Here is a 16620-nt window from a genome sequence, read left to right as displayed (position 1 = left end):
GTGGTGTATTGTGTGAAGCTCTGGTCCTCTGTGGGGCCAAATCTCTATCCCTTTTGTATCTTGGTGAAAAATCCCATTGCTGATAAAAAAAAAAAAAAAAAAAAAACTCAGATATTTGTCTTTTTCTTTCTTTTTTAAAAAAATAAACTGATTATGATTAAAAATCTTCCAACAAACAAAAGCCCAGGAGCAGATGGCTTCACAGGCGAATTCTATCAAACATTTAGAGAAGAGCTAACACCTATCCTTCTCAAACTCTTCCAAAATATTGCAGAGGGAGGAACACTCCCAAACTCATTCTACGAGGCCACCATCACCCTGATACCAAAACCAGACAAAGATGTCACAAAGAAATAAAACTACAGGCCAATATCACTGATGAACATAGATGCAAAAATCCTCAACAAAATACTAGCAAACAGAATCCAACAGCACATTAAAAGGATCAAGTGGGGTTTATTCCAGGAATGCAAGGATTCTTCAATATACGCAAATCAATCAACGTGATACATCATATTAACAAATTGAAGGAGAAAAACCATATGATCATCTCAATAGATGCAGAGAAAGCTTTTGACAAAATCAACACCCATTTATGATAAAAGCCCTGCAGAAAGTAGGCATACAGGGAACTTTCCTCAACATAATAAAGGCCATATATGACAAACCCACAGCCAACATTGTCGTCAATGGTGAAAAACTGAAACCATTTCCACTAAGATCAGGAACAAGACAAGGTTGCCCACTCTCACCACTATTATTCAACATAGTTTGGGAAGTGTTAGCCACAGCAATCAGAGAAGAAAAAGAAATAAAAGGAATCCAAATCGGAAAAGAAGAAGTAAAGCTGTCACTGTTTGCAGATGACATGATACTATACATAGAGAATCCTAAAGATGCCACCAGAAAACTCCTAGAGCTAATCAATGAATTTGGTAAAGTAGCAGGATACAAAATTAATGCACCGAAATCTCTTGCATTCCTATACACTAATGATGAAAAATCTGAAAGTGAAATTAAGAAATCACTCCCGTTTACCATTGCAACAAAAAGAAAATATCTAGGAATAAACCTACCTAAGGAGACAAAAGACCTGTATGCAGAAAATTATAAGACACTGATGAAAGAAATTAAAGATGATACAAGTAGATGGAGAGATATACCGTGTTCTTGGATTGGAAGAATCAACATTGTGAAAATGACTCTACTACCCAAAGCAATCTACAGATTCAATGCAATCCCTATCAAACGACCACTGGCATTTTTCACAGAACTAGAACAAAAAATTTCACAATTTGTATGGAAACACAAAAGACCCCGAATAGCCAAAGCAATCTTGAGAACGAAAAATGGAGCTGGAGGAATCAGGCTCCCTGACTTCAGTCTATATTACAAAGCTACAGTAATCAAGACAGTTTGGTACTGGCACAAAAACAGAAAAATAGATCAATGGAACAGGATAGAAAGCCCAGAGATAAACCCATGCACATATGGTCACCTTATCTTTGATAAAGGAGGCAAGCATATACAGTGGAGAAAAGACAGCCTCTTCAGTAAGTGGTGCTGGGAAAACTGGGCAGGTACATGTAAAAGTATGAAATTAGAACACTCCCTAACACCATACACAAACATAAGCTCAAAATGGATTAAAGACCTAAATGTAAGGCCAGACACTATCAAACTCTTAGAGGAAAACATAGGCAGAACACCCTATGACATAAATCACAGCAAGATCCTTTTTGACCCAACTCCTAGAGAAATGGAAATAAAAACACAAATAAACAAATGGGACCTAATGAAACTTAAAAGCTTTTGCACAGCAAAGGAAACCATAAACAAGACCAAAAGACAACCCTCAGAATGGGAGAAAATATTTACAAATGAAGCAACTGACAAAGGATTAATCTCCAAGATTTACAAGCAGCTCATGCAGCTCAATAACAAAAAAACAAACAACCCAATCCAAAAATCGGCAGAAGACCTAAGGAGACATTTCTCCAAAGAAGATATACAGATTGCCAACAGACACATGAAAGAATGCTCAACATCATTAATCATTAGAGAGATGCAAATCAAAACTACAATGAGATATCATCTCACACCGGTCAGAATGGCCATCATCAAAAAATCTAGAAACAATAAATGCTGGAGAGGGTGTGGAGAAAAGGGAACCCTCTTGCACTGTTGGTGGGAATGTAAATTGATACAGCCACTATGGAGAACAGTATGGAGGTTCCTTAAAAAATAAAAATAGAACTACCATACGACCCAGCAATCCCACTACTGGGCATATACCCTGAGAAAACCGTAATTCAAAAAGAGTCATGTACCAAAATGTTCATTGCAGCTCTATTTACAATAGCCAGGACATGGAAGCAACCTAAGTGTCCATCATCGGATGAATGGATAAAGAAGATGTGGCACCTATATACAATGGAATATTACTCAGCCATAAAAAGAAACGAAATGGAGGTATTTGTAGTGAGGTGGATGGAGTTAGAGTCTGTCAAACAGAGCGAAGTAAGTCAGAAAGAGAAAAACAAATACAGTATGCTAACACATATATATGGAATCTAAGGGAAAAAAAAAAAGGTCATGAAGAACCTAGTGGTAAGACGGGAATAAAGACACAGACCTACTAGAGAATGGACTTGAGGATATGAGGAGGGGGAGGGGTAAGATGTGACAGGGTGAGAGAGTGGCATGGACATATATACACTATCAAATGTAAAATAGATAGCTAATGGGAAGGAGCCGCATAGCACAGGGAGATCAGCTCGGTGCTTTGTGACCACCTAGAGGGAAGGGATAGGGAGGGTGGGAGGGAGGGAGACGCAAGAGGGAAGAGATATGGGAACATATGTATATGTATAACTGATTCACTTTGTTATAAAGCAGAAACTAACACACCATTGTAAAGCAATTATACTCCAATAAAGATGTTAAAAAAATAAAAAAATAAACTGATTAGTTTGAAATTTAGGCTGAGATTAGAGATTTCAGGACCTATGGAATTACATAAAGAGGAAAATGGTTTTCACGTGAATGAAGTCAGAAATGCCAAGTAAGATCCAACAGTGCACTGTATGTTCTATTTCTTCTCTTCATTCCCACAAAGAGCAATTACTAAATAACTTTTACATTTGTAATACCTAAATAGCAAAGAATTCTTATTATGATGATGTTGAATGGTAGGTTTCTTTTTAAAGATTGTCTCACTTTAAAAGATTATTCATACTCATGCTGAAAAGATATTATAATGAAAATATTATAAAATTAATATATCACTAGACCAGGATTAATATCTTGGAATAATACACCATCTACTTAGACTGTTGGGACAACATATCAGTTGTAGCTAAGCAATTCCATTTACCAAAAGACAGGGGGGAAATTCCTAAAATGTGTTCTGCATCAGCATATCCCCTGCCAACTCCCATTCTTCTGGTAATTGGTTGTAAGGCCCTAACAAGAAGGGTGGACTCACAGGAAAGTTGTCAGCAGCCAGACCCCAGGAACACTGAGGCAGATGTCTCTTCCTTCTGATGACAGTGCTACCTCTAATACTCCATGCCTGTGTCTCTGTTCAGAATTCCCCCAGAGTTTGTTGGTGGTGCCACCCAGTACAAGGACCCCTACAGCGTAGCATTCTCACACCACTGGCTCACTCCCAGCTGGCCTATATTGATAGTTGCCTTTGGCCAAGATAGGTTTCCTGCCTCTGGTGGCCAGGTTGGCAGGTCACTTGACACAAAGCTTGGCAGTGTGTGCAGAGGAGCTCCCTGAGGAAGGAGCATTTGGTTTTGTAGAATCCTCTAGAGAGACTTGATCTTTGCTAGGGCATCTTTTATGTTATCTACTACTTTTTTTAATGTCATCCCTCTCCCTGACCCCTCGCCAAAATGCACACACACACACACACACACACACACACACACACATTATAGCCTTAGTATTTTGCCCTAACTCTTAGAGTTTTCAGACACTTCAGTATCTATCATCTCATTTTATCCTTCCAAGAATCCCTTGAAGTTGATAGGATAAGCATTGTCCCATTGATAATGGGACAGATGGACCAAGTATTGACATCTAGCTAGTGACATCCTGGGAACAACACAGAAAGTTGCTGACTGCAAACCAGTCCCTTTTTCCACCATAAAAGTTTCTGTTTGCCTATTTCTTCTCTATTAGCCCTCCCAGGATGTACATTTAATCTCTTATTTCCTAAGGTGAGAGTTACTTTACCAAGACAAATTTGTCCGGTGAGGGGTATTTCTAAAGGACTGAAGGATAGTCATCTAAGTCTTGACTGTAGGAAGAGTCATTAAGTGAAGCCCTGTCAGCAGTATGGAAGAGTTAAGTTTTGGCAGCTGTAATTTTCTTATAGCTGTACAATATATGTGCTAGATATATTTAGTAAAGTACTGCTTAACTCCTTCCTTCTCTTCCAAGAAGATCTGAGTGTAAGAAAAAGGAAATTATATATTTGAATAAAAGCACTTGCAGAAAAGGGTTGAATGTTCAAAACTAAATATTATCCATTATTTATGTTTGGAATTTCTTAGGAGTTTCCATAGGATGAAGTAGGTCTTTACAGTTCCTGGTATAAGTTATTAGAAGTTGGAAATTAAAGTAATAATAACACTGAGGCTTCAGATACAACCAGTCAGTATCTCAATGTTGTCTATAATATAAATATACTCTTCCAACAAGGACATGAAAGATCTGCAAACACATTTGTAATGTACCTTGTATAAATAAAAGTAGAAGCATTTTGTTTGGAGGAGTTTTGTTTAGTTTTGTTTTGATTTTGGCAGTAGTCATAGTTGTAATCCAGTTACCATTATGTGGTCTTGATAATCAAGACTGGCAGTTGCTCTTTATTTTGTAATGAATCAAAACGACAAGGAAAGTTCAAGCATGACGGTATGATGATCCACTTTATCACTATAGCTCATCACCTAAAGAAGGGGGCAACCTCCATTCATGGAATTTTAACTGTGTAGTGATCAGTAGGTAGTAGCAATCTAATCGACAAAAATAGTCCCCTTTTTAGTGTTTAAACAATATTTGCTGTTTTTTTATTATAAAGACTAGAGCATATGGGCTGAGGTCACTGGCTTTGGAGTTGGAGAGGCCTTGACTCCCATACATACTTGGTCAGTCATGGCTATGTGACCAAAACTCTTAAGTTTTGGTTTCCTTATCTATAAGATGGGGGAGATGTTATGGTACCTATAGAAATTTTATGTAAGAATTAAATAAAATAAAGCCGGTAAAATGCTTAGAATAAGGCCTGATTTTTTTTTTTTTTTTTTTTGGCCGCACCACGCAGCTTGCAAGATCTCAGTTCCCTGACTAGGGATTGAACCCCTGCCCCCGGCAATGGAAGCACAGAGTCTTAACCACTGGACCACCAGGGAATTCGCCCGAGTCTGATTTAATAAAGTGTTTTTTAAAAAAAAAAAAAAACAAGAAGAAGAAGAAGAAAATCAAAATGGCTAGTAAACCACAAGTCATTATTAACATTTTGATATGTTGGCTTTCAGGCTTTTTCCTGCTACACACACATATACACACACACACACACACACACACACACACACACACACACCCCTATATGTACACATATATTTACATATATAATCCACCTTTTTTTCAACCCTTTACAAAATCGGGATCAATTTTATATACAATTTATATCCTGCTTAATTTTCCTATATATCTTTATTAAAATTTAAAATTTATTGAAAACAGGTTTTCATGACCAAATAATATTGTAACATATGACTCTGTAATTATTTAATCGTTATCTCCTTGTGAGACATCTAAGTTATTTCCAATATTTTACCATTATAAATATTATTACTTTAAAGGTTAAAGAGTTTTTAAAATCTTAACTTTTTTTTTCCTTTTTACTTCTTTGACGTTGAACATTTTCATATATTGATGTTTATTGATTATTGGCATTATTTCAGTGAAATCATGCCAGTACCTCTCTGTGAATACCTTTTTGTAAAGCTTTTTAGGTAGGATCTCAAGCTTCTGGAGTAGTTCCAGGTACATAATAAGTACTCAATAAATATTTGTGGCATGATTAATGAATTAATGGCAAGGATATTAACCCTATGTCTATCATATTTGTTTCAAGCCTTAAGGAAAAATTTGCCTCTGTACATGTACAAAGATAATGCTATCTTGGTTTTTAGCCTTTATAACCTAATTTTTTCCCATTCTTTTCTTTCCCCACAGTTCATCCATGAGCTCGGATTTCCCACATTACAACTTCAGGATGCCTAATATTGGATTCCAGAATCTGCCACTCAACATATATATTGTGGTTTTTGGCACTGCTATATTTGTCTTCATCCTTAGTTTACTCTTCTGTTGCTACTTGATTAGGTAATCAATTTTCATTCTGTGTTGCTTCAATATATGTTAAGCAATCAATAATAAATCAACTTTCTGCCCTTAGGTTAAAATGTTTTATACATATGATAATTAGCAAATTTTCTAAAATTAAGGTGGCTTAACATTTTAACCTTCTGTGAGTTACTAATCAGTAAAACACCTTTATTCAGTCTTCAGTCTTATCTGCTGAGGAGGTATTTTACACTAGAGGAGAAAATTGTCCACATTTGTTTTTCTAACATATTAGCACCTAGCCCAGAGACACTTATGTTATTGTCCCCAGGATTTAATCTACTTTCACAGAAATTTCAAGATTGCTTTTCAGGAGGGTGTTAGCTAAAGTCATTAGGGATCAGAAAACAATGTCCAAACAAGATACAAGGCTTTAAACAGATTTTTGTGGTTTCTCAAGAATATCTGAAGCTCCCATTTGTTGTTGAATTGGTCAGGTGTACAGGTGATTGATTATCTGCATAAAACACTATTCGACAAGCTCTGTAGCACATGCACAGACAAGTGATAAAGGATAAAATACCCACTAGAAGGAGTAATGGATTTGGCCGGTAAACTTTCATGGTTGACTGACTCATAATTGTTTAAGCAAGCATTTTTCTCTTTCTAAGTTTTTAAACAGGGCCTAATTTTCTTCTTTTTTTTCATTTTAATACTTTTTAAAATTTTTTATTTTATATTGGAGTAGAGTTAATTAACAATGTTATGTTAGTTTCAGGTGTACAGCAAAGTGATTCAATTATACATATACATGTATCCTTTTTCAAACTCTTTTCCCATTTAGGTTTATTGAGCAGAGTTCCCAGTGCTATACAGCAGGGGTCCCCAGCCCCCAGTATTGGTCCGTGGCCTGTTAGGAACCGGGCCGCACCGCAGGAGGTGAGCAGCGGGTGAGCCAGTGAAGCTTCATCTGTATTTACAGCCACTCCCCATCACTCGCATTACCGCCTGAGCTCCACCTCCTGTCAGATGAGCAGTTTCTCATAGGAGCACAAACCCTACTGTGAACTGTGCATGCGAGGGATCTAGGTTGCGTGCTCCTTATGAAAATCTAGTGCCTGATGATCTGAGGTGGAGCTGAGGCGGTGATGCGAGTGCTGGGGGGCGGCTGCAAATACAGATTTTCATTAGCAGAGAGGTTTGACTGCACAGAAACCATAATAAATCAATGCGCTTGAATCATCCCAAAACCATCTCCCTCCCCACCCCAGTCCGTGGAAAACTGTCTTCCACAAAACCAGTCCCTGGTGCCAAATAGGTTGGGGACTGCTGCTATACAGTAGGTCCTTCTTGGTTATCTGTTTTAAATATAGCAGTGTGTACATGTCAATCCCAAACTCCCGGTCTGTCCCTCTCCCCCATCCTTCCCCCCAGTAACCATAAGTTTGTTCTCTAAGTCTGTGAGTCTTTCTGTTTTGTAAATAAGTTTGTATCATTTTTTTTTTAGATTCTGCATATAAGCGATATCATATGATATTTGTCTTTCTCTGACTTATTTAGATGATAATCTCCAAGTCCATCCATGTTGCTGCAAATGACATTATTTTATTCTTTTTAATGGCTGAGTAATATTCCATTGTATATACATACCACATCTTATTTACTCATTCATCTGTTGATGGACATTTAGGTTGCTTCCATGTCTTGACTATTGTAAACAGTGCTGCAATGAACATTGGGGTGCATGTATCCTCTCGAACCATATTTTTCTCTGGATATATGCCCAGGAGTGGGATTGCTGGATCATATGGTAGCTCTATTTTTAGTTTCTTAAGGAACCTCCATACTGTTCTCCATAATGGCTGCATCAATTTACATTCCCACCAACAGTGTAGGAGGGTTGCGTTTTCTCTACACCCTCTTCAGCATTTATTGTTTGTAGCCTTTTTGATGATGGCCATTCTGACTGGTGTGAGGTCTCATTGTAGTTTTGATTTGCATTTCTCTAATAATTTGCAACGTTGAGCATTTTTTCATGTGCCTCTTGGCCACCTGTATGTCTTCTTTGGAGAAACGTCTGTTTAGGTCTTCTGCCCATTTTTTGATTGGGTTGTTTGTTTTTTTGATATTGAGCTGCATAAGCTATTTGTAAATTTTGGAGATTAATCCTTTGTCAGTTGCATCATTTGCAAATATTTTCTCCCATTCTATGGGTTGTCTTTTCATTTTGTTTATGGCTTCCTTTGCCGTGCAAAAGCTTTTGAGTTTGATTAGGTCCCATTTGTTTATTTTTGTTTTTATTTCCAAATAGGGCCTAATTTTCAAAGCCAAAGCTGAGACTGTAAAAATTTTTACACCGTATTCAAAGAGCTTTATGGAATAAAAGAGAATTGAATTTTATTAAACAGCTATACATCTAACAGTTTTTAGTGTTTGCACAGTATATGATTATGTTAAGATAAATACCTTCATCAAATATCTTTCAGCAATAATTTTTTGTTGCCACTAGTGTTTTGGGGACACTCACTTACTGATGGTCAAATTCAAATGAATTTAGTGTGTAGTTTCTGATTTTCTGACAAGTGAATTTACATTCTTCATAGAAAGTGAATCTTTTTTTTTTTTTTAATAGATGAATCTTTTCTGAAGTTCTCAAAACTGTAATTGCCCCTTATATGCTGTCTGCTTATGATTTTTAGGTCTTGTTCAGAGAGATAAATTAAATACTTAGCTAATATAATTATAGCATTCAGGAAAAACATTTTAAAAATCTGTTTATTTCCAGAAATTTCCTTTTGCTAACATTTTTTAATAATAGTTTGATTTTAAAAAATAATAATAGTTTGATAAATGTTATGTAAATATTCAGCATTTTTTTTAAATTAGGGAATTAGCCATGGCACAAACAGGACCTCATAGCATTAAAATCTATTTCTTTTTTTCAGACCTACCAAATTTTTTGGTAATTCCTCTCCAAATAGTGGTTTAACTCAGAAATTTGTGAATTTAATATCTGAAACCAAATTATTTTTAAAAAGAAGACAAAAATATAATAAAATATTTTTTTAAAAGGAAGGGTTAGCATATAAAATAATCTAAAATATGTAGCTTATAGTATATTTTTTATTACTTTGTCAAAGAATTAATTAAGCCTTTAACTTTTTTGTTTTAAGAAAAACACTAGTATACCAATTGTGATTCTGGGTAAATTTTTTGAGAAGTAAGTTGTGAAACACCATTTTATCTCATTGTTTTCCTTTTAATAATCAAGCAAATAAGTAAAGAAATAAAGAAAAAAACTATAGCAGTTGTTTTCATGCATTATCATTGTAGTACATTTTATCATTTTTGTATCTTTTTTATTATTAAGCTAACAAAGCAAATAAGTGGGAATCTTCTACACTAAAATAAAATTACCTTGTTTAATCAGAGAAACGAGTCACATTCAAACATTTCTAAATTTCATTTACAAGTAATTGGTACCATTTTGAAATTTTAATCACAATGTAAGACGTTTTCCCTTTCTGATGATCTCTGTTGCTTTTAACCCTTCAGGTGTTAAGTTTGGATTTCACAAGTCATTTACAGTTAATCTGGAGATTCATGGATTCAACTCCTCTAATATTACCCAAGCCCATTTTTAGATATAACTTAAGTTCTCCAACACCTTCCCAGGGAGCTACTATGTTCTCAAGTAGAAAGAGCCCTCCAGTCACAACCAAACTCATCAGAACCATAGGAGGAACACAACTTAAGTCTAAATGAGACACCCAGCACCAACCACAATCTTACACAACATTGTAGTATAGAATTTTCTGCCTGTGATAGGGCTATGGATAGATCACTACTGGGGCACAAAAGAAGGATGTCTTTGCTATTTTATAACGAACCATATAATATTCTAATTTATGTTTGTTATTCATCTCTGTCCCCAGATAAATATTTGTCTGTTCTGTGTGCTGTATCCCAAACACCCAGAACAGTGCCTGGCACAATATCGGCACTCAATAAATGTGGTTAGGTAAATGAAAGAATGGTGTCCCTAATAGGAAGTTAATAGATATGCATAAAACTGAAAAATCAAGAAGTAGCAACACAAGAAACATATTTAGAAACTTGGAAGTAAATATCAAAATAGTGAGCTAAAGGGAAAAAAATGGTTATCTCTGGGGAAGAGAGCAGGATTGCTGATTTTTATTGTTGTTGTTGTTGTTACTAACCTGTAAAACTATATATAACTTTGAAACATATGTAATTAAAAATTAAAAATAGAGGGAAATTTTTGAGTTACCTACTAGAAATTATAAGGTCAAGATAATGACAGAAAAGATAGAAAGGGTGCTATGGATGGTTGTGAGAAATATTTGAGAGGTGAAAATGAATAGAATTTGGTGACTGGACATAAAAGACAAGGAAAAGATGAGCTTAGAATCTTTCCTGGACTTCTGATTTAGGCAGCTGGGTAGATAGCAGTCCCTTAACAGAGAAAGAAAGTGGATGGGTAAGTTTGGGGTGGAAAGATGATAGATTCTGTTTCAGACATGGGAGGACTGAGTTCCCTATGTAACAGTTAAGCTGTTTAGTACACAATTTGATATATAGGTCTAAAGCTTATGAGAAGTCTGGTCTGGAAAAAGGAGATGATATAATAATAGGTGGAAGCTGAAGCCAGGAGTGTCCCATAAAGATAATGTATATAGTGAAATAAAATGGGTCCAGGACAGAATCCTAGATAAACATTGACATTTAAGAGTAGCCCATAAGAGAGATTAGGACGGGATAGCAGGAGACAGGAGGAAAATCATAAGAGAGGTGCCCCACAAGTAGGGCTTCAATGGATTGAGTCAGTTGTGTCAGCCGTTCTCAGGGAGGTCCAGTGAGAAGAACTGAAGAGTTCCCATTACACTTGACAATTAACTTTGCATTCATAATCTTAGTTAGAAAAGGTTCAGTAGAATACGTACACAGGTGATGAAAGGTGGGTTATAATGGGACAAAGCCTGAGGAGCAGGTGAAAATGGATACAAGGAATATAACCTCCTCTTTGAAGAATATTGGCTAAGAAAAGATTAGGGGTAGGGAGTGCAGTTTCCTGTAAATTAAAGTTTTGTTTTGTTTTGTTTTTGGCTGCACTGGGTCTTCGTTGCTGCGCACGGGCTTTCTCTAGTTGCAGCGAGTGGGGGCTACTCTTCATTGTGGTGTGGGGACTGCTCATTGCAGTGGCTTCTCTTGTTGCACAGCATGGCCTCTAGGCACATGGGCTTCAGTAGTTGCAGCACGGGCTCAGTAGTTGTGGCATGCAGGCCCTAGTGCACGCGGGCTTCAGTAGTTGTGGCACGTGGGTTCAGTAGTTGCGGCACACGGGCTCTAGAGCACAGGCTCAGGAGTTGTGGCACACGGGCTCAGTTGCTCCGTGGGATGTGGGATCTTCCCAGACCAGGGATCGACCCGTGTCCCCCTGCATTGGCAGGCGGATTCTTAACCACTGCACCACCCAGGAAATCCCTAAGGAAGTATTTTGTTGTTTGGGGTTTTTTTAAGATAGAGATTTAGGGATATTTATAAATATAATATTAAGGAGAATGAGCTAGTTGTAGAGGATTTGTGAGAAAGAATGAATCATGGAAGTGAGGAGAGGCATACCTAAAAGTTACAGCAATATTGGTTTTAAACAGGAGAATACCTTCTTAAGACAGAGATGAAGATAACTGGGAAGAACAGTACATATGTAGGTATGTGGGGCTGGGAGCAAGGGAGCTGCATATCTGAAAACCTCTTTCTCTGAAAAGTAGTTGAAAATGATGGGGAAGGAGGTGGTAGGATAAAGCTTGAAGAGCGTGGCAAGGGTTTGAAATGACTACTGCCTGGAAGCTTAGCATACTCAGCATGAATAAGTAGAATCAAAGAGCAATGTGGGAGGTCTAACTGAGCAAGTTATTAAGTACTTACTATGTGCCAGACCCTGTGCTGTGTACTGCAGTTAAACTAGGTAACTTTATTATCTTTATTTTACAGAAGTTAAATAATTTTCCTATAGTCACACAGATAAAAGTTGGTTAGAGCTGAGACTCAAACCTAGTTGTGTCTGACCCAAGCACTTGCTCTTAACCACTTAAAAAATAAAAATAAATTATATTTATCAGGCTTCATTTCAAAATAACCATTTCAGAATTTCATAATCACACTCAAAGGACAGATTTGCATATTGAGGACATTCTAAAACTTTTCTATTGAAGTATAGTTGATTTACAATATTAAAACTTTTTTTGAGCCTGGAATTTTTAAACAAAGACAGTACCTACTTTACTTTTCTTTTAATAATGGATAACAAGCTACTTAAGAAAAAGGAAATATTCCCCATTCTTACCTCCTTTCATCAAATAAGTCACAATCTATATTACTAGTATGTTTCCTGGAAGGAATAGCAAAAAGATATTTCTCTTAAATGCATGGCAAATGCAAAATAAAATAGTGCAATCTAAAATATTAGGTAATTAGTTGAACTTAGAGTAACGGAGTAATCAAAGGGATGAAATTAATTTAAGTAGGACTTTCTAGAAGGGATGAATTTTTGAGCCATGGATTGAAAAAAAAGTAAACACAAATTGACCCCTGCTGTGGCTGGAAGTAATGATGCTTTGGGAAAATATGCAGGTCCAAGTAAAAGTCAAATAAGCAAAGTAAATTTACAAATCCAGCCTCATTTTAATGAACTGTAATGGAGTTAATTTTATTCCTTTACATGAAAATGTAGTGTACACTTCTCTCAGCAAAACAGGAAGACCAAAAAAAAAAAAAAAACAGTAAGGATGATTTGAATTACATGTTTAATAAATTTGACCTAATTAAGAGAAATTTATAGTTTTAAAAATCATATATTAGACAAGAAAGACTGAAAGCCAATGATACAAATTTTCCTTTCATGGAACTAAAAAAAAAAAAAAAAAACCCAATTAAACCGAAAAGAAAGTAGAAGGAAGAAAATCTTCCTAAAAAAACTAAGCACAGAAATCAATGAACGAGAAAACAAATGTATAATAAAATTATTAAAATCAAAAAAGCTGATTCTTTGGAAAGATTAACAAAATTGATGAATCTCTAGAAAGAGATCCAGAAGAAGAGAAGAGAAAACATAAATTTACTAATATCAGAAATTAAAAAGGGGACATTACTACAAATCCTACAAGCATTAAAAAGATAGCAAAGGGTATTATAAACAACTTTATGCCAGTAAATTTGAAATTTTAGTTGAATTAGACACTTTCCTAGAAAAAATAGAGTGCACTAAAACTGACATAAAGGGACTTCCCTGGTGGTGCAGTAGTTAAGAATCTGCCTGCCAATGCAGGAGACACAGGTTCGAGCCTTGGTCCGGGAAGATCCCACATGCCATGGAGCAACTAAGCCCGTGCGCCGCAACTACTGAGCCTGCGTACCACAACTACTGAAGCCTGCACACCTAGAGCCCATGCTCCACAACAAGAGAAGCCACCACAATGAGAAGCCCACATACTACAATGAAGAGTAGCCCCTGCTCACAGCAACTAGAGAAAGCCCGTGCACAGCAATGAAGACCCAATGCAGCCAAAAAAATTAAAATAAAATTTTTTTAAAAACTGACATAAGAAATAGCATTTATGAAAAACCCACAACTAACATCATACTCAATGGTGAAAAACTGAAAGCTTTCCCCCTAAGATCAGGAACAAGACAAGGATGCCCATTTTCTGGGCAGAAGACATTTCTCCAAAGAAAACATACAGACGGCCAAGAGGCACATGAAAAGATGCTCAACATCACTAATTATTAGAGAAATGCAAATCAAAGCTACAATGAGATATCACCTCACACCAGTCAGAATGGCCATCATCAAAAAGTCTATAAACAATAAATGCTGGAGAGGGTGTGGAGAAAAGGCAACCCTCCTATACTGTTGGTGGGAATGTAAATTCGTACAGCCATTGTGCAGAATAGTATGGAGGTTCCTTAAGAAACTAAAAATAGAGCCACCATAAGATCCAGCAATCCCACTCCTGGGCATATATCCAGAGAAAAACATGGTTCAAAAGGATATATGCACCCCAATGTTCATTGCAGCACTGTTTACAATAGTCACGACATGGAAGCAACCTAAATGTCCATCAACAGATGAATGAATAAGATGTGGTACATATATACAATGGAATATTACTCAGCCATTAAAAAGAATAAAATAATGCCATTTGCAGCAACATAGATGAACCTGGAGATTATCATACTAAGTGAAGTAAGTCAGAGAAAGACAAATATCATATATCACTTGTATGAAGAATCTAACAAAAAGATGAAATGAACAAAAGAGAAACATATTCACAGACTTAGAGCAGCGGTCCCCAATCTTTTTGGCACCAGGGACCAGTTTTGAGGAAGACAATTTTTCCCCAGACGGTGGGGGGAGGGGGGGCGGGGGATGGTTCAGGCAGTAATGCAAGCAATGCGGAGTGGCAGATGAAGCTTTACTCACTCGCCTGCCTCTCACCTCCTGCTGTGCAGCCCGGTTCCTAACATGCTGGGGGTTGGGGACCCCTGACTTAGAGAACAAATTTACGGTTAGCAGGGAGGAAGGATGGCGGGGAGGGATAGCATGGGAGTATGGGATTGACACGTACACACTGCTATGTTTAAAATAGATAGCCAACAAGGACCTACTGTATAGCACAGGGAACTCTGCTCAATACTCTTTAATAACAAAGAAAATGTTAGTAATGTGGCAAATAGTCAGTAGAAAATAAGCAGGATAACAGTTGGAAAGAGGAAGGGGTAGAAAATGTAACAAACATTTGGGACAAAGTAAAAAGGCCTAAACCACATTTAAATTGAGTCCAGAAAAGAAATGTTGAGAGAGAATAGGGAAGAAGCAGTAGATGAAAATTTCCCTCACAAGTTAAGGATTCAAGAAGTACAGCAAACCACAAAAAATGGGGTTTGTTTGGGGGGGGGGGTTGGCTTTTTGTAAAATGGCTGACAACCCATGACTAAGATAAAATATTACACACACACACACACACACACACAGAAGTGTATTTCTTTAAATATCTGAAGTATTTGAAAACTTACGTCCACACAAAAACCAACACACAGATGTTTTAGAAAGAAGCTTTGCTCATAAATGCCAAAACTTGGTATCATCCGAGATATCCTTCACTGAGTAAATGAATAAATGAATTGTGGTCCATCCAGATAACAGAATATTATTCAGCACTGAAAGTAAATGCGCTATCAAGCCATGAAAAGACATGGAGGAATCTTAAATGCATATTTCGAAGTGAAAAGAAGCCAATTTGAAAAGGCTACGTGCTATGTGACTCTCACTATATGACATTCCGGAAAAGGCAAAACTATGGAGAAAGTTAAAAGGTCAGCGGTTGCCAGGATCTACGGGAGAGGGAGGGATGAACAGGTAGAGCACAAAGAATGTGTAGGGCAGTGAAACTATTCTGTATGTTACTATAATGGTGGATACACTCATTGTATACTAAAAAAAAAAAAAAAAGAATCTGATTTCTCAACAGAAACAGTGAAAAAAATAAAAGCATTGATATTGATTTAAAAAAGATGCCCACTTTCACCATTACCATACAACATTGTACTAGAAGTTCTAGCCAGAGCATTTACACAAGAAAAAGAAATAGAGGGCATCCAATTAGGAAGAAAGAAGTAAAACTATCTCTTTTTGAAGATGACATGATTCTATATATAGACAATCCCATAGAATACACACACACACAAAAATCTAGAACTACTAAACAAGTTAAGCAAACTTTGAGAATACAGAATCAGCACAAAAAAATCAGTTGTATTTCTGTACACCAACAAGGAACAATCTGAAAAGGAAATAAATGAAACATTTACAATAGCATCCAAAAGAATGAAATTCCTAGGAGTAAATTTAACCAAGGAGGTGAAAGACTTGTACACTGAAAACTACAAAATATTGCTGAAATAAATTAAAGAAGACCTAAATAAATAGAAAGATTTCATGGATTGGAAGCCTTAATATATTAAGATGGCAGTATTCCTCAAAGCACTCTACAGATTCAATGCAAAGCCTATCAAAATTCTAATAACCTTTGATACAGAATTGGAAAAACTGATCCTCAATTCATTTAGAACTGCAGGGAGCCCCAAATAGCCAAAACAACACTGAAAAAGAAAAAAAGGCAGGAAGACTTGCACTTCCCAATTTCAAAACTTCCTTTAAGATACAGTAATCAAAAT

The 16620-nt window shown here is 36.5% G+C and overlaps 1 protein-coding gene across 1 annotated transcript in view; it reads left to right on the top strand.

Moving 5' to 3' along the window:
* RNF24 (ring finger protein 24) overlaps window positions 1-16620 on the top strand; it is a 140278-nt gene that overhangs the window by 86765 nt on the left and 36893 nt on the right. Inside the window, exon 2 of the mRNA XM_059897273.1 lies at window positions 6253-6402. Within this exon, the coding sequence (XP_059753256.1) occupies window positions 6260-6402 (143 nt within the window). The 5' untranslated portion in view covers window positions 6253-6259. The remainder of the gene's footprint in view (window positions 1-6252; window positions 6403-16620) is intronic.

Source organism: Balaenoptera ricei, chromosome 15, assembly GCF_028023285.1.
Source record: "Balaenoptera ricei isolate mBalRic1 chromosome 15, mBalRic1.hap2, whole genome shotgun sequence".
NCBI lineage: Eukaryota > Metazoa > Chordata > Mammalia > Artiodactyla > Balaenopteridae > Balaenoptera > Balaenoptera ricei.
The sequence above is the reverse complement of the archived record's forward strand: the minus strand, read 5'-3'. Positions and strand labels throughout refer to the sequence as shown.